We start from the raw sequence: 18,740 nt of genomic DNA on the forward strand, positions 1-18,740 counted from the left end.
CTAATACCCAAGCCGGACAAAGATAAAATTTTAAAAATCATTAAACTATAGCTCATTAACATAGATGCAGAAATGAAGAACAGAATTTTAGCAAATCAGATCCAATGGCATATAAAGTGGATAATGTGTTCTTACCAAGTGGGGTTTATGCAAGGAATGCATGGTTGGTTTAACATTTGAAAACCAAAATTATAATTCACCATATTAAAAGACTAAATACAATTTTTTTTTTTTTTTGCGGTACGCGGGCCTCTCACTGTCGTGGCCTCTCCCGTTGTGGAGCACAGGCTCCGGACGCGCAGGCTCAGCGGCCATGGCTCGCGGGCCTAGCCGCTCCGCGGCACGTGGGATCTTCCCGTACTGGGGCACGAACCCGCGTCCCCTGCATCGGCAGGCGGAGTCTCAACCACTGCACCACCAGGGAAGCCCCCTAAATACAAATTTTAAACATAAATAAGCCTACCATGTAACTATCTCAGCAGATGCAAAGAAAGCATTTACGAAAATACATCATGGATTTTTTTTTTTCTTAAGGCAAGGCTTTACTGAGGCCCCTGCTGCAGCAGGGGTAGGGGTGCATCCAGGGATCGGGCCAGAGGGGTGGCTTAGGTGTTTTGCCCACCCCTTTGGTGGTGGTGTGTGCAGGGGGCATGCTCAGTACCCTGCTTTTGCTCCTGACACCCTGTTTTTGCTCCAGGCTCTTCAAAAGTGGCAGTTGGGTTTTTTGATCTTTTGTATCTTTTTGGGTCCAGAATTTGCCCCAACTGCACATGCGTGCAGTTATTTTTAGTCCCATATAGTTTCTTTGTGTGTTGTTTTTCCAGGAGAGCTGTGTCCAGGTGCAAGCATTGCAACACTGTAGCAAAGGGTCCCAGGTCCCAGCCTGTTTCTTTTTCTTTTTTAACATCTGTGTGATATTCAAGTAGAGATGTTTAAGATAGTTGGCCCTGTGAGCCCAGTTTTTAGGGAAAAATGTGTTGATGTTTGAGATTTCCCAGGGAAAGGGGGAGAAAGGGTCAAAAAGGGCCTCCAGAGAAATACCAATATTTAAAGGACAGGCAGGGGGAGAAGAATATTATTCCATAAAGAAAAATAAGACTGATTTTTTATTCAAATATGGGCAGGCAGCATAAACCAGGTTTTTTTAAAGTTTGACCTTCAGAAATAGATGTTCTACACCATTTTCTGTGTTAGTGAGTGTTAGAAAATTACAGTAAAATCTAGGTAGCTGTAAGGATTAAATAATTGCCTGACAACCAGTAGCAAAGGGTAGGCACATAACAAATGTCAGCCTTCCCTGCCATCTGTATTAGGAATTAGGTAGAGGACCCTCCTGGCACCCTCTCCTCATGGAAGCCTTCTATAGTTTCTACTGCAGGAAACTTTCTACCTTTCAAAGGCTGGGGATTGCTATTGCAATTCTTTTTGCTACTTTCCAGTAATTGCCCTTCTATCTTCTGTGGTATAATATTGCTCTGTCAGCTAGATAGGACTACAGCGTCGTTTGACTATAGTGTGAGATTTCAGGACAAGTATCTGGTATAGGTATATGGTTTTTAATAATCCCAGCACAGTTAAGCTTTTTAGCACTCTCTACTTTCAGTTTCTAGTGTATTCCTCTCATATCTATAGCCTGGGTAGCAGTTTTGCTTCTGAGAAAATATAGCTCTCTTCAAGCATTATTCTCGAGTTTTGGCAGAGATATGCTTTAAATACTAGCGGAGATCCCAAAACGTAGCTGTGTTTTCCACTTATGGAAATATACTCGAACTAGATTGTCTTTTTCCTTCTAGCTTACTTGTGGTCTGGCACTTGTGGTCAGATTTCTACTACCTGCTCTGCCAATATGGGCTATGTAATGATTTGAGCCAATCCAGCTCTAAAATTTTTGAATCTTTTATTTTTCTTCTCTTGTTCTATTTCCTTCAAAATAATGACATTGAGATTGATGGATACTAAATTATCATAATTCTATGAGCAATTAAAACAATAAAGAGATATATTTATAGAAAATAGAGAGAAAATGCTGTAATATGTCAATAATAATTATTGTCAAAGCTACAGGAATGTTTAGGTCTACCTTTAACTGGCTAACATTTGCTTCATTTGCTTTGAAGTAATAAGTGAAAACTGATCAGAAGTAGCCTTTTCAAAGGGCTTATATTTATTGTAGGATGCTTCAACATAAGAAGTTATTCTATACAAGATCATCTAAGCTATCTAGGCTAAACTTAGTATTTACCCCCTGTTGCCACACACACACAGACACACACAGATACACACACATACTGGGGTTATGAATGAAAGTCTATTGTACCTTAACCTCCAAGGGTAAGTGCTTCTAATGGCCCATTAGTCAGTTGCCTTGTAGATATGGATGCTTTCTCTTTCTCAGGTGCTGCCTAGGTTGTCACTGTGGATAGGATCTGGGGAGAAGAGGGTTCCCAGAACAAGGTCCAGAGCCTCTGGCCGGAGACTCCACCTTCAAGCCTTAGGAAAGTAGAGGAACTGCTTGCAGCACTGCAGTTGGAAGCACATGCCACGGAGCTGTGAGCCCTTAGGGTTCTTAAACTTAACAGTGATGAATTTGCTTTCTGTGACTGGATCCCCTAGAGATGTTAGGGTTCACACTCTTAATATAAATTGACTGTATGCAAGTTAACTAACCCTAATGTGTCTATCTAATGGTATATTAGTATACATGGTCGCCCTGCAACACCCACCTATCTGGTTGTATAGATATGCACATCAGGCAGCCTTTCCTGATAGATGGTGATAAGATGTAGACCTAGTAGACCCTCACTAGTAGGTAGACAGCCCTCCTGTGCTGGTGTTGATAAGTGCTGTGGTCAGAACTGGGACTTGAGTCACAATTGCTGGTGGTTTTTTCTTTTCCTCTACAACAAACATTGATTCCTTTTTGTATTGATTTTACAGTCAGAGAAAAATATAAAAATTTTGATGTTATAGAGCCTTTTTCTAGCTAACTCATCGCTAATCAGCAAATGAATTTCCATTCTGAATAATCCTGCAACTCTGTACTCCACAGCAAACCTGAAATCTTCTCTGATGTTTTCCTTTTGCACTTCTTCATCCCTGCACCATACTTATTTCATGTAACCCCTTCATTCCTGTTTTCCTGGATTTATTGCCATCTTCCCTGTTAAATTCTTGATGTCAGTATATATAAACTTCATTTCTGATAAGCTTTTTACTTTTACGAGAAAGCAAGAGATTACATTACCAAATACGATATAAATTCAGAGTGATTTGTATCTTTCCACTCCTATCTTACAGGTTTCTCCATGTTAGTGGACACTCTGAACTTAGCATAATTAAATTAATTTAGTCTTCTCTAGATAGTCATTTGATGTTTTTGAATCTCAACGATGTTTGTGCTTGAAAATTCACAAATGACTTTATCTTTCATTCTTGTTCAATTGCAGGGGGAGAGAGGATTTCCAGGTTTGGAAGGCCATCCAGGTTTGCCTGGATTTCCAGGTCCAGAAGGGCCGCCAGGGCCTCGGGGACAAAAGGTACGTGCCAAATTACCAACCAGTAATACTAAAGGAATTAAGCCATCTTAATGTGGGACAGGTGTCAAATCAATTAAAAAGTTACTGAATTATAGCCAGAAACTAATATTTAAATAAAACAATAGAATGGCCAAGAATCTATACTTCATTGTTGTTGTTTTTTTAAAAAAGCTGAATATTACTGCTGTATTCAAATGCTTTTGGAAGCTGTTAATTGTGTGTGGTCATTGGGATCCTTAACAAAAATTAAGTCCTGTCAGGAGCTCAGCTGAGCTGGAGAGAGCTTAACTGCCAGGTGTCAGAGTACTGATTAAGACAACAAGCCAACATGAAAGTAACAGTCAAGGCTTTAGTCACTTAACCGTGACAGTGTGTATAAGCAAAACATAAACCAGAGAAAGCGTGGACTCCCCCACTCTTCCATTATTCCTCATGGAACAGTGCCAGTGAGGGTGAAATGGATAAGCACAGACACAGGGAATTGTTTCACTGCTCAGGGAGCTTGGAGCAAAAAACTGCTGTTTTGTTTTTTTTGTTGTTGTTGTTTCCAACAAAAGGTTCACATGTTTATTACAGAGCTACACAGTGAGCAGTGATGAGGAAAGCTCAAGAGGAGAGAGCATCAAACACAGGCAGCTGTTCCAGACACTAGTGATGTTCTGATAATGTGTGTGAATTCATATGTGAGGCTCATTATAGACCCAGCTTGGTTCTTCTCCAATGTCTTCTCTTAGAGTTGTACCTGATTTTATTACCAGTTTTCATTCGAATCCATTGGGGAATGGGATGATTCTGCTTTTGTTTCTTGGCCAGAAATCGCTTGATCCTGAAAGTCTTGTGAGAAGACATGGCGATGATCAAATCCAGCCGCAGATAGAATGGAGGACAAGAGAAAAGAGCAAAACTGCTGTTTTTTAGTATACCTGACAGCGGGATGAAAGAAGGGAGGGGGGAAGGGCTAGGAGTGGAGAACTACTGAGTCAGAGTACAGAAAAAATGTCCTCAAGGTTCCCCCTCTTTGAATGAAGACGTCTTCACCTTTCAGTGCAGATATGCATAAGAGCATGACCAGCCAGGGGGATTGACTCCTTTACTACAATTCCCTTCAGAGACTGACATGCATTGGCTGTGCACTAATTCTGGTGTGGGATGGGCAGCTTTTCTCTATGAGGCTTACCATATGGTTGGGCCTGAAAAATCACACATTGGTCTTTGGCCAGGAGCCAGATTCCTCGATTCCATTTCCTGATTTTTCAGGACCCAAATGAGAAACATAGGTTACTCCAACATGGACCTGAATGGGTCGGGCCTTGAGGAGTTATGTCAAAAAATAGGTAGTTAATCTGAGGCTCCAGTGGATCATGGTCATGATCAAAATTATTCCAAGCAGGACAATCAGGCCTGCCTGGAGGAGTGAGTGTAACCATAAGCTCCAAACATTACCAAGCCAGGAATAGATGGGGTTGGGTGGTGAGAGACATGTCTAGCAGTTTGTCAAATTTACAGTGGCGGCAGCTATCTGAGACGGGTGTATCAATGAATTTGGTGAGGTGGAAGTCACACAGGCTATTCTGTGGGAGAGAAAGAAGGAGACAATATATCCTTACACTCTCCCTCTCCTGTACCCAGGCTCATAGATCCAAAGGTGCTGTTATCCTGTCAGTTGGGAATACTTTTCCCCATTGACTGCTGTGTGGGCAGTTTCTCCTATACCACGAGCAAGGATAGCATCTTATATGCATGTTAAGATATAGGATGTGAAGAGATAATAGTGAATTTTAAGATTGGGAAAAGCTTCTGTTTTTTTTTTTTAATGGCTCTTTGACTGATGAACTGATATATGAAAGGGCCAGTTCTGTTCATTTTCCTGGAAAATAATAGTGGTTTAGAAACCCTTTTTTCCTAATTTTATTTCATGGAATAGTGGTACATCGTGTCATTAGAGCATTAAGGAAATCAAATGGATACTCATCAAGTAGTCCTCTGAGTAAAGGGGGAAAATTAATTTAAACGCACAAATACTTTTTAACACTTAACTATACCATAGCATAGATTGTGGGAATAGGCTTGAGCATGATCTCTGAGGAGGTGGCAGTACACCAAGGAAGTTTTATTAGATTCAAGAGCAGAAGGGACATGTGCTAAATTTCCTGAGTAGAACTTTACACTGAGGAAAAGGCAAGACTCTAAATGACTGCATAAAATTTAAGTAGATGGGCCATACAACAGAATTTCCTATGTCCAATGAGGTGCAAAATAGCAGAATTCTTGTGCACCCAGAAATAGCAGAAGGATCTGAAAGAGTCAAGTGGGTAGAATTGAGCACTAACTCAGCAGCAGTCCATGTAGACTGCTGGCATGGGACATCTCAATGGATTCCAGCTTGGACTAGACTGTCCCACCCCTCAACGTCTCAGAACTGCTTAAGCCCTCCATAGCTTAGGCACAGGCTTGTGAAAATGAGGTGGGAAGTCCAATTAACTGAGGTTAAGTTTCAGCCATCTTAGTGAAATGGGTGCTTTGAAATAGAAATTAAGTTGAACCATAGAAAAATAAAGTTACATTTCTTGTATCTGAGTTTACCTGGGATTTGGGGCTGAGTTTCTTGCACACTATGCTCAGTGAGAGGTGGCAAGTCTAATAAAGATTTAGGTCAGATTAAAAAGAGCTTCCCTGGTGGCGCAGTGGTTGAGAGTCCGCCTGCCGATGCAGGGGACACGGGTTCGTGCCCCGATCCAGGAAGATCCCACATGCCGCGGAGCGGCTGGGCCCGTGAGCCATGGCCGCTGAGCCTGCGCGTCTGGAGCCTGTGCTCCTCAACGGGAGAGACCACAGCAGTGAGAGGCCCGTTTACCGCAAAAAAATAAATAAATAACTAAATAAAAGCTAACTACATCAGATTTTTTGAAATAGTTTAGCATTAACTGGGACTATTGTACAATAGTATGATAATTTTTAAATGTGTGGTTGTATGCAGTTTAAATTTAGAAAGCAATCCAGTCTTTTGCTGTGATTCCATTTCTATATCCATAAAAGGAGGAGGTTTGACTGCTTTCTAAACTTTGGGGATTTTGAATTAGAAGCACTTTCTGCTTCTATCTTCAGTATGACTTCATGCTCCCCAACATAGCTGAATTTATACTTTTTATGTGATTGGGTATTCGGGCATATGTGTATGTGTTAACATACATACCAAGTCAAAAATTTTGTAGGATTATTCTTTAATCTGTATACTCATATATGAAAGTAAATATATATAAAACAAATATATATAGGAGTGTATATATAAAGATTGCCAAAGGATTTCTTTATTCTTAAAAATAAAATTTAATTGATTTTCAATAGATAATATATTCATTTTGTTCAAAATAAATTAACATAAAAAGGGTATACAATGAAAAAAATCTCCTTTCCACTGTGTCCATTAGCCACTGAGTTCTACATATTCCCAATGGGCATCCACTTATGTTATTTTCTTGTGAATATGCCCAAGAATTTTTTATGAATATGTGTGCAGATACAAATATATACATGCACATACATGCATATACACACATACACACTTTTACCTCCCTTTGTTTATAAAATGGTATCCAACACATTGTTTGACCTTTGTTTTTCACTTGGTATACATTGTAGATATCCCATATCAGTATACATGGAACCTCCTCGTTTTTTATAACTGCATTATATTATATTGTGTGTATAAACCATAACTCATTAAGCCAGTTCCCTATTGATGATCATTTAGGTGGTTTTCAATTTTTTGCTACCACAAACAGTGCTGCTATGATGTACAATTTAAATAGATTTTCTTTCCCCAATAAGGGATTATCTCTAAGATTACTAGAAGTGATTTTGCTGGATCAGAGCATACATGTATTTATATATTTTTTGTGGATATCGCCAAATTGCCACCCAAGAAGTTGTATGATTTATCCTTGGTTCAGCAATGTACAAGAAGATCAATTTCCCTGTAGCTTCACCCAATCCTATTATGAAACTTGGATTCTTGCCAATCTGTTAGATGAAAAATAGCCTCTCAATGTACTTTTAGTTTGCACTTCTCATTAAAAATAAGATTGAGCATCTTTTCATTTCTGTGAACTGTCTATTTATACCATTTGCCCATTTTTCTACTGGATTGTTGGTGTTTTCATATTTCACCGAGCTATTTATATTTTAGGGAGATTGCCCTTTATCTGTGTTGTGAGTTACAATTATATCCCACCAGTTTGTCATTTGTCTTCGATGGGTGTGTGCATGTGTATGTGTATATTTATGTGTCTGTGTGTGTGTGTTTTGTGTGTGTGTGTGTGTGTTTTGTTTATCAGAGGTCTTTTGTGGCATTTGGGTTTTGAATATTAAATGCCTTCCCCACTGTAAGAGTATAAAATAATTCTCCCATATTTTCTTCCAGTATATTAATAGTTTCACTTTTTTCATGTGAATGTTTTATTGATTTCAATTCATCCTGGTATGGTTTGTGATGTAAGTTCCACTTTTTTTTCCAGATGTCCTCACAAGTGTGTCCCAATGTAATTTTCCCCACTGATTTGCAATGCCACTTTCATTATATACCAAATTCACATGAATATATGACCTGTTTCTCAACTTTTCATACTCTTCCAATGGTCTGGTTATTCAAATATCAGAACCAAACTATTTTAATTATTGACATCTTATGCTATATTTTTATATCTGCCAGTACTAGTGTCCCCTCATTGATCTTTTTTTTTTCTTCAGAATTTTTCTCAATGTAACTAAATTGTTGATAATTGACTTTTTTAATGTTGAATCCTATTATCCAGGAACATGGAATGCCTTTCCATTTGTTCCAGTCTTCCTTTTTGAACTTCAGAAGTGTTTTAAAATTTTCTTCTTATGAATCTTATACATTTCTTGCTCAGTTCATTGCTAAATATTTTATCTTTTTCTGCTATTGTAAATTGCACATTTTCTTCCATTATGTTTTCTAACTGGTAGTTGTTGGTATATAAGAAAGCTATTAATTCTTCATATTAATTTTATATACAGTTACCTTACTGAATTATCTTATTGATTATAGTTTTTCATTTAACTATCTTGGGTTTTCCATGCATACAATCGTATTATTTGCAAATAATATGTTTTACCTCATTCTTTCCAATTTTTATACCTCTAATTTCTCTCTCTTATTTAGCCACGTTGGTTAGTATGACCAGTATAGTTTTAAGGCATCCTTGTCTTATTTTCACCTTTAGTGGGAAGACACAAAAAGATTCATTGAACAAACAATTTTCTAGTTTTAAAATAGAATTAGATTTACTTTAATTTCCTTAGAGATGCATCTTTTGTGAAAAGAGTAGATTATTAACCTTGTTTTAAAGCAAGGTGTGGTAGGCAGAATAATGCCCACCTCCTAAAGATGTCCATAACCTAATCCCCAGAACCTGTGAATATGTTAGGTTACACAGGTAAGCAAAATTAAGATTGCAGGTGGAATTAAAGCTGCTAGCTAGTCAGCTGGTTTTAAACTAGGGTAATTATTCTGGATGATCTGGGTGGGCCCAGTATAATCATAAGGGTCCTTTCAATGTTGAAGAGGGAGGCAGAAGAGTCAGTGTCAGAGTGGTGCAATGTTAGAAAGATTCATTCAGCCATCACTGACTTTGAACATAGAAGAGGGCCATGAGCAGAGGGATGCTGGTAGCTCTGGAAGCTGGAAAACAAAAGTAAATGAATTCTCTCCATAGAATCTCCAGAAAGTACATAGCTCTGCCACTGAGACCCTTCATACCTCTGACTTCCAGAACTGTAAGATTGTATTATTTTAGGCCACTAAGTTTGTGGTAATTTGTAAGAGGAGCATAAGGAACTAATACATCAGGTAACCTTTTCTTCAAATAAAACTTTTCATGGAAGCCCCAAATAAAACAGATAAAAACAGAGCTTCAGTGATTGAAGGAGGGTGGCATAGGCATAAAGGAACCTCCAGGGGAAATTCTAGGGTTGTAAGTAGAGTAGTTTGAAAGCCACTTGTATAAAGCAAGATGTCCCAGTTTAATAAAAACTATCTAAAGGCTCAGATGGTGGCCTACTAGCTGTATGTTCCACTGAAATTCCTGCCTATTGGAGCAGAATTAGGTTTTCTTTATTCCATTTTTAAAAGAAACTACATAGTAAAACTTAGTGAGGCAAGACTAAATTCTCAGCAATGCGGTTGTAACTAGAAATGGGTAAATAGATTAACAAACATGTGGGCAGCCTCTTTTGCATGGAGTCTATAGCAGAAGCTTGAAAGGAAAGTCTGTGGTTTTCTTTTTCTTTCTTAGCTCTGCCAGTAGAAAGTGTCTTATAAAACATAGCAAAGGTTTAAAACAGCAAACTCAAGAACAGCTCATATTTAGGCCCAGAGATGATGCAAGCAGATTGACACAATATAGAAACTACCCAGATTTTCAGCTCTTATTTTGTTTATGCATAAATGATTTGGGGAATATCTATACTACTATTTCATCTTTCTTTTCTTGCATGCTTCATAATTAACTTTACAGGTATAAAGTTTCTTCTACATGTTAACAGTTTTCTTCTCAGTAAATAAAGGCGTTTCTTTTAGCATCTGACTTACCTCAGTGCTTTCAGTCTCAATAATACATGCTTCTTCCTTGGGCATGTAAGTGTCTCACTAACTTTCACAAAGGTTCACAAAAATGTGTCTCAGTTTACAGTCTAAAATTAGTTATTTGAGGGCTATTTTTGAAGGAAAAATAACTAAATATGTTGTATTTTTCAGGGTAGTGATGGAATTCCAGGGCCACCAGGACCAAAAGGGATCAGAGTAAGTGATATTTGCTGTATCAAATGCTTTGTTGGTCAAAATAGAGAAGAAGCAAATGAAGTGTTATGAGGCAACTAGAAAAGACTCATATTGAAATGCAGAAAGAAAACTGAAGCCTTTAAAAAGTTAAATTTAAGAGTTTGTATATGTCTACAATTAGCCTTTCTCTAGTATTTTGATAGTTACCTTTATATATCCAGATGTCTGTTTAAACTAATGAAAGAAGACTTTTGGTTAAGAAATAGAAAGTGTTGAATTACAACAATTTTTCAATTTATTAAAAATATATATCATACAGGTGATTTAAAGCAGAACTTCCCAACCAGTGCGATCATCTCAGTCCTCTGGGTTCAGAGGGCTGATCGATCACATCAGGCTGTGTACCCTCCCCGGGTCCTACATACAAATATTATAATTTTATTTGTGTATCTTGAAGAGAACAAGTTTGTGAAGCACTAGTTTAAACCGTTAGGTTAAAGAATAACTATTTTTGGAAGAATACAATATTGCCTCAGTTCTAAGATGTATGATTTTTCAAGTTTTAATGTTCTGGAAATCAGGATGTGTCTCAAAATTGAAGTGCACATTTAGTGTAATTTTTCTGAAAAGCTTTTAGGTTGATATATACTTTTCAGTGTGTTTTAGATTTGGGAGGAAACGGTGATGTTTAAAAATAGTACTGGCTTTTGGAAAATCATATTTAACTTTTTGAGCCTCAGTTTCTTCATTTGTTAAATTGAAGAGAGTCAAACAACACAATCTCCAAGGTCCCTTTTAGCTCTGAAATTCTGTTGTCATGGATTGACAAGGTCCCTGAATTTGAATATAAAATATATAGGTGGTGGCTATGTGTTACAAAGACAAACATTCTGATCTTCTGGATCTCCAGAAATTTAGTAGATGTACACATTTTATATAAATATTTAAAACAGTCTGTTTGCTATCTACGTCTTAACAACATGTAGCTTGCCTTACGTGCTGCTTATGACTGGTGTGGGTAGGGCACTGGAAAAGCAAGGAGGAAACTCAAAACTCTTAGTTTATTTTAGCAGACATGTATCTATGTTTTTTTGTAGTAACTGAATATCAGTATACTATTAAAGCGCTTCATAATAATCATATCTCTTAATAGCTATAGCTACCATTAACTATGTTCTAAGCACTGTTGAAACTAAATAGCTTCAAAATAACAATATGCAAATAAAACAACCATTTCAATTTTAATACTAATAATAGAATTCTTAAATGCCACTAATTATTTCTTTGCTGTTCTTCTTTTCCCCTTTGAATTGACTAATTTCAGTCAAAATATCATGTTTTAAAGACACTTGAAGTAATTCTCTTCTCTGTATGGTTACTGTCCACAACTTGCTGTACATTAGGTTCATTGGTCCCAGTTTGCTTTCAAGTTTTAACAATTTCCTTTTTACCGCTTTCTAATTTTTCATTATTTAAAACATTTACATTGTTCTATAAGACAAGGTATAGTCAGAGATGCTACCTATCCTTCCTTCCATCTCCCTATTCTCTTTCCGCCTTCCCCCAGAGGTAATCATTTTTATTATTTTCTGTTTATCTTTTCATTGTTTAGTATCACTACCCTTGCTATAAAAAGTTAGTGTATTATATACACTACTTACACTTTGTTTCTTTTGCTTACCATTATATCCTGGAGATCACTACATATTTCAATGTACAGAGATTTTGCTCATTCTTTTTAACAGCTGCATAGTTTTATATTATGCGGATGTACCATAATTTATTTAGTCATATCCCTATTTATTTAGTCATGTCCCTATTTAATATGGTTATACGGCCATTTCTAGACTTTAGCTATAATAATGCTTCAGTCAGTAACCTTGAATTTCATATTTTGTTTCATAATTTCTTGTGTGCCTTTGGGATAGATTCTTAGAAATGAATTTCTTCGAAGAGTAAATAAATACATGTGTAATTTTGTTAGGTATTTCCAAATTTCTCTCCATGGTGTTTAAATCCCATTAGCAGTTGTATGAGAGTACCTTTCCCCCATAGCCTCACCTACAGAGAGTTTTGTCAAACTTGTATTTTTGCCAATCCTGACAGGGGAATTTGATTAAAGAATTTTGTGGGTGATCACATTGATGTTCTCAGGGGCAGATATATTTGCCACATACCCATACCCTGCTGAATTCAATATTCATCACAAACCTGGGAGAATCACTTTGTCTTTTAGAAAAGACCTTTCATCCACTAATTTGCCTGCTCCTACTAAGTGCAATAAAGGCAATGCTCCCTCAAATAGGAGTTTTTTTCTATAGTTTTCTATAAAAGAGATTTTTAAACACATATAGGAGTTTTTTTCTATAGTGTTTAAAAGAACGAGTGGTAATAATCAATGAAACACATTTTGTCCATTGCTATTCTAAATGTAATTCTCATAATTCCCTTAGGTAGGATATTATTTTATTGTTACTGATTATTATTTGATTCAAGGAATTTATTTCTTTTATAGGGTCCTCCTGGACTTCCTGGATTTCCAGGGACACCAGGTCTTCCTGTAAGTAGGATTTGGCTTCTTATTTTAAAATCCCTTAAAAAGTAATCTAAGAAATATTATACATGTGTTATATCCCCTTTCAAAGGGAATGCCAGGCCATGATGGGGCCCCAGGACCTCAAGGTATCCCTGGATGCAATGGAACCAAGGTGAGGTTTCTTTGACTTAATCTTAAGCAATATGCTTGATAATAATAGACTTAAAAATTTCAAGGAATCAATATGAAGAATGTCAAAGAAGAGATATAGTAGCTTCACGTCTAGGACAGACATAGGATATGTTCTCAGTTAACATTTTCAATATATTGAAACATCAGTAATTCTTGAAGCTTGTGTAATTAGCTGGGATATTGCATTGGGTTGAAGATTATTTACCAAATCCTTTTTTTTTTGACTTTAGTGTAAAGTAAGATGAGAGTTAAAAAGGAATTAGGATATATATGTTTCAAATATTGTATCGGTTGTTAAGAGTAATACTTGTGAATGTCATTCATTAGCTTTGTCTTTTTTAAACAACTAGGTACAGTTTAAGTTTTCAAATCTTTCATGTTCTTAAAACTTCTTTACCTTGCCTAATAACTTCCTTAAGAAAAATCTTAAAAATCTATATGTAATATATCACATCAGTTTTTACCATAAACTATTAGTATGAAACCTGAAACTTCTCCATCAGTGAAAATAATGAATTTAACAAGTGAAAAAATAAAACTTCACATACTACAAACATCGTTTCCTGACCCTCTTTTCTTATCTTCAGTCAATCCTAATTCCAACTATTTGGATTTAATATAAAATGAGAGAAAGAAAAAAAAAAGAGGAAAATCTGCTCTTTTTGAATGCTTACATATTATTGTTTCTGCTTCTTCTTCCCTCACTTTTCTCATTTTCCTATAGGTTAATGAAATTTATTATTATTTTCTGTATATCCTTTTGGCATTTCCATTTTGCACATAATATTCAGTGAAACTATTTATGAAATACCCTAGATTTTTCTAACTAATGACATGTGTCATATTTTATATTAGGGCATATATTTAAAATAACTTGAAAAAGCTATTTTGCATTATGGGAGGCCACGTTTTGTGATAATCGTTGTAGTATATACTTGAAGGCAATAAAATATTTTTACCTCCAATATTTCTCCAAGTCGTTGTGACCCTTGCCAATAATAATAATGCCATTATTTATTATTATTATTATCATTTTGATTTTGATTGTGGGTTTGTTTTGTGAGGCTTAGTTCTTCATTTCTGCTTGGGGTGACCTTACAGTCATAGAACCAATGTGGAATTAGTTTGCATGGCACATTGCATGTTAAAGTAGGCTACATTTGTATGCCTATTCTGGTAATTTGTTTGGTTTTTGCCAGCACGCCTTGAGCAACAGACCACTAGCCAGTTTTACTTTTGAAGACCAGATGTATCTACAATGAGTATAGCATGCTATGTGATTAGAGGGATCTTTTTCTTTCTTTTTGTTAAAGCAGCACCTTAGCAGATCTCATGATTAGCTTGTGTTTGAGGCAACAAAGTTTTTGAAAATGGATTTATTATGTATACTTTCAGATTAAATGGTTTCTTATATTTCTAACTACGTAACTAATAGAACGAACCCTAGAGATGGAGCCAGAATACATGGGTTGTTTTGTTTTCTGTCTTCTAAACTCAGTGTACAGGCCACTCCCTTTCTCTCTGGGCCTACTTTGTCCATGTGTAAAAAGTGGTGGAGGGAGGGATATTGGACAGTAACTCAAAGGCACATAGCTGTAATCATTTTACTCTTTTAAGCCTCTGATGAGGATGTTTCTAAGATTACTATGGCATATAGATATTTGAAAGGAGGTTGCATTGGGGTTCTTCTACAGCAATTTTAGCTTTTGTTTTCTAAACCAAATGTCCATATTAGTACTTTACAAAAGGGAGTGAGAAAAATTGGGTGCCTAGAGAACATAATGACCTGCAATTGCTAGAACTATTGCTATTATTGTCCTTTTGGTGATATTAATGGCATTCTTTCTTATCATCTTTTCCTCTTTACAAAAATAATTTGAAATAGTTTATGATGAAAGAAAAATGCAATAGGGCAGTTAAAATAAAAATCTATATAATACATGGGCAGGAAATTGGGGCAGATCATTAACTATTAAATGTGATGATGGCCAGGAATCTGTGGTATGATTGTCTCAAAATGGATTTGTCAGAAGAAAATGACTAAGGTAGAAGATTTTTTTCTTTATTTCTGATTGGGATTGATGAGTAGAGATAAAAGTATCTTAGAAGGCTGAATTGATATGGATAGTAGATATTGAAGTAATTGGAAAGTGAAGGCTAATGAATTTTTGGCAATCTGGTATGTTTCAAAATGGCTTTTACAGAAGTCTTTTCAATAAGTCATTGTTTGTTGGTATAGCTACGCTTTGTTTTTTGTTCCTCACGTTCTTTATTTTTAACTCCTTCTAGGGAGAACGTGGATTTCCAGGCAGTCCCGGTTTTCCTGGTTTACAGGGTCCTCCAGTAAGTTATAAAATTTGGGATTATAATGAACACAGGAATTAACAGAAGAAGCAGAATTGTAGAAAGTGAGCTCAGTGCATTCATGTGGAACAAAGTAGTACATTTTGAAATACTAAACTAGAAGAGGATTTTTTAATATAAATTTATTTATTTATTTATTTGTTTATTTATTTATGGCTATGTTGGGTCTTCGTTGCTGCACACAGGCTTTCTCTAGTTGTGGCGAGTGGGGGCTACTCTTTGTTGCGTGGCACGGGCTCAGTAGTTGTGGCTCGCGGGCTCTAGAGCGCAGGCTCAGTAGTTGTGGCGCACGGGCTTAGTTGCTCTGCGGCATGTGGGATCTTTCCGGACCAGGGCTCGAACCCATGTGCCCTGCATTGGCAGGTGGATTCTTAACCACTGTGACACCAGGGAAGCCCAAGAAGAGGATTTTTTATAAAAGAAGTTAGTAATACACAGAGCTCTCTGCTCTGTAAAACTGAAGATTCTGTGGTATTTAATATAAACGTCATCTCTAAGTATCTTAAGATACCTTGTACTCAGAATGATCTTACAGTAGTCTATTCAATTTGTGTTCTTTTGCTTGCTCCCCTCTCATGTATATAAAATAATCCCTTTTCTTTTTAATAATAGGGACCTCCTGGAATCCCAGGTATGAAGGTAAGCATCTCATGTTGGGAAGGTAAACATTTTGAATAAAATATTTAGAAAGCCTGCATCTTCAATCAGATAATGTCTCTGACTTCTGTCTTAAAATGGATGCTTCTAGAAGTTGTGCAGGTGCACATTTACGAGCTCTCCTTAAGTAGTCTCCTTTGTTCTCGTGGCTTTAAGTACCTCTTATGGGCTGATACACTTGCAAATGTGTATATCAGACTCACATTTCTTTTTTGATACCTTCCTCATTACATTTTTAAAATATTTATTTATTTACTTATTTGGCTGCACAGGGTCTTAGTTGTGGCACGCGGGATCTTTGATTTTTAGTTGTGGCACGCGAACTCTTAATTGCGGCATGTGGGATCAAGTTCCCTGACCAGGGACAGAACCCAGGCCCCCTGCATTGGGAGCGCAGAGTCTCAGCCACTGGACCACCACAGTTGACCACCTGCTCCCTCTAGAAATATTCTTTCTCTCTGGCTTCTGAGACGCTACCTTTTCCTGATTTTTCTTATGCATCCCTGGTCATTCTGCAGCCTTCTATGCAAGCTCATGTTATTCTATCCAGCAGGTATCAGGACACAGTCCTGACCCCTTCTTCTCTTCTATGCCTAGCAATATTATTAATGCTCATGTTATTGATTGCTGTCTAGTTATGGAACACCTACATTTCTTTGTCTAAAACAGAATTTTCTTCTGTGTTAGATGCATGTATTAAACAGCCTCCCTGACATCTCCACTCAGATATCTCCCAGACATTCAAATTAACATGCTCAAAGTTAACCCAGACCCCCAAATGAACCTGTTCCTCCTGTTTTCCCCATCTCTAAAATTTGTATCACTATCATGTACACTTTTGCATGTATCAAAACCTGAGAGTTAGTATTTGCATTTTCTACTTCTTCACACAGCTCCTCATTCCATGCTATCTCTAAATGCTGTTAATTTTGCTTGTAAAATATATCATAGATTCATCCACTTTTATTCATTTCCACTGCCACCACACTAATCATAATGCCTCATCTGGACTAGGTAGTAGCCTCTTAACTAGTTTCTTTTTTTACACACCCTCACCTCCCAGCCTGATTTATTCTGTACAGAGCAGCCAAGAATGATCTTTTAAAAATGTAAATCAATAATTTAATCTCCCTCCTTGTTATGAAGCACAGAACTTTTGGAGAAACCTTGAATCCCAGAAGAGAGGTTTTTGCTGCCTCCATGGCTCCTAATGCCAGACCTGGCTCTGTTTCTGGTGTGGGACAGCAAGACAGAATATTTGATTTGAATGACATGTTTGCCAGCAAATAGATTGCCTTTCTATTGCATAATGTCATTTCATACCAAAAGATACAACAGTCCAAAAGCCATAATCCTAAATAATGTTGAATCAGTATCAGTCAGGATACACTAAGAATATAAGAAGTTTCCACATAATAGAGGACTCTCACAAAATGAAAAATATTTAATCTCCCTCCTTATACACCTTCAAGGGCTTTCCACTGCATCTAGGATACAGTTCACATTCTTTTCCATTGCCTGTAAGACCTGCATATTCTGGTCTTTGCCCCATATTCCAGCCGTATCTTAAACCACTTTTCCTTTGGCTCACTGATCACACCTGTCTGCATTAAGTTATTTGAATGTGCCCAAGCTCTTCTCTTTCTGGGTCCTTTGTTCATGCTGCTTACACTGCCTAATGCTCTTCCCCCATCTTCACCTGGCTGACTCCTTATTATCCTTTAGATCTCAGCATGAATGTTAACTTCATAGATTGCCCTTCTTTACTACCCAAACTAATTTCCTCCACTATTTCTTTTTTTTAGTTGAAATATATTTGATATATAACATTGTGTAAATTTAAGGTGTACAACATGTTAATTTGATACATTTATATTTTGTAATGTGATCGCCATTGTAACGATAGTTAGCCCCTCCATCACGTCACATAATTATCATTTCTTTTTAGTCCTCCACTGTTTCTTTTTTTTTTAAATTTATTTTTGGCTGTGTTGGGTCTTTGTTGCTGCACGTGGGCTTTCTCTAGTTGCGGTGAGCGGGGGCTACTCTTCACTGGGGTGCATGGGCTTCTTATTGCGGTGGCTTCTCTTGTTGCAGAACACGGGCTCTAGGCACACAGGCTTCAGTAGTTGTGGCTCGCGGGCTCTAGAGCGCAGGCTCAGTAGTTGTGGTGCACGGGCTTAGTTGCTCTGCGGCATGCAGGATCTTCCCGGACCAGAGCTTGAACCCGTGTCCCCTGCATTGGCAGGCAGATTCTTAACTGCTGCGTTACCAGGGAAGCCCTCCACTGTTTCTTTATCATGTACCATGTAGTTTTCCTTTATAGTCCTAAACAGAAAATTTTGTCATCTTATTTGTTTATGCATTATGGTCTGAATTTCCCCAGTATATTATTAGTACAATAAGAACAGAAGTCTTGTTTATCTTCTTCACTACAAAGCATCCAAAGCCTAACATAATTCTTGGCAAATATTTATATTTAATAAATGTTTTTAATGAATGAGTAACTAAAGGTATGACAGGTTCTTAATAAATCGACTGTACTTCAGCGTACTCTGGCCACTTCCTCATTTTCCTTTAAAAGGTAAATTTATTCACGTTAATTACTGAGATCGCGTAATCTTTGGGGACACTTCTGTGACAGATTGAATTCTCA

The 18,740-nt window shown here is 37.1% G+C and overlaps 1 protein-coding gene and 1 pseudogene across 3 annotated transcripts in view; one reads left to right on the forward strand and one right to left on the reverse strand.

Annotated features, from left to right (window-relative positions):
* Window positions 1–18,740, forward strand: part of COL4A5 (collagen type IV alpha 5 chain) — a 218,174-nt gene that overhangs the window by 98,665 nt on the left and 100,769 nt on the right. For all 3 annotated transcript variants that reach the window (XM_027089424.1, XM_027089423.1, XM_027089425.1), the window contains exons 3-8: window positions 3,447–3,536; window positions 10,312–10,356; window positions 12,851–12,895; window positions 12,981–13,043; window positions 15,353–15,406; window positions 16,040–16,066. In XM_027089424.1, the coding sequence (XP_026945225.1) occupies window positions 3,447–3,536; window positions 10,312–10,356; window positions 12,851–12,895; window positions 12,981–13,043; window positions 15,353–15,406; window positions 16,040–16,066 (324 nt within the window). The remainder of the gene's footprint in view (window positions 1–3,446; window positions 3,537–10,311; window positions 10,357–12,850; window positions 12,896–12,980; window positions 13,044–15,352; window positions 15,407–16,039; window positions 16,067–18,740) is intronic.
* Window positions 4,082–4,400, reverse strand: LOC113610919 (60S ribosomal protein L39 pseudogene; annotated as a pseudogene).

Source organism: Aethalodelphis obliquidens, unplaced genomic scaffold, assembly GCF_003676395.1.
Source record: "Aethalodelphis obliquidens isolate GAN/ISIS:26980383/991018 unplaced genomic scaffold, ASM367639v1 scaffold66, whole genome shotgun sequence".
Taxonomy (NCBI): Eukaryota; Metazoa; Chordata; class Mammalia; order Artiodactyla; family Delphinidae; genus Aethalodelphis; species Aethalodelphis obliquidens.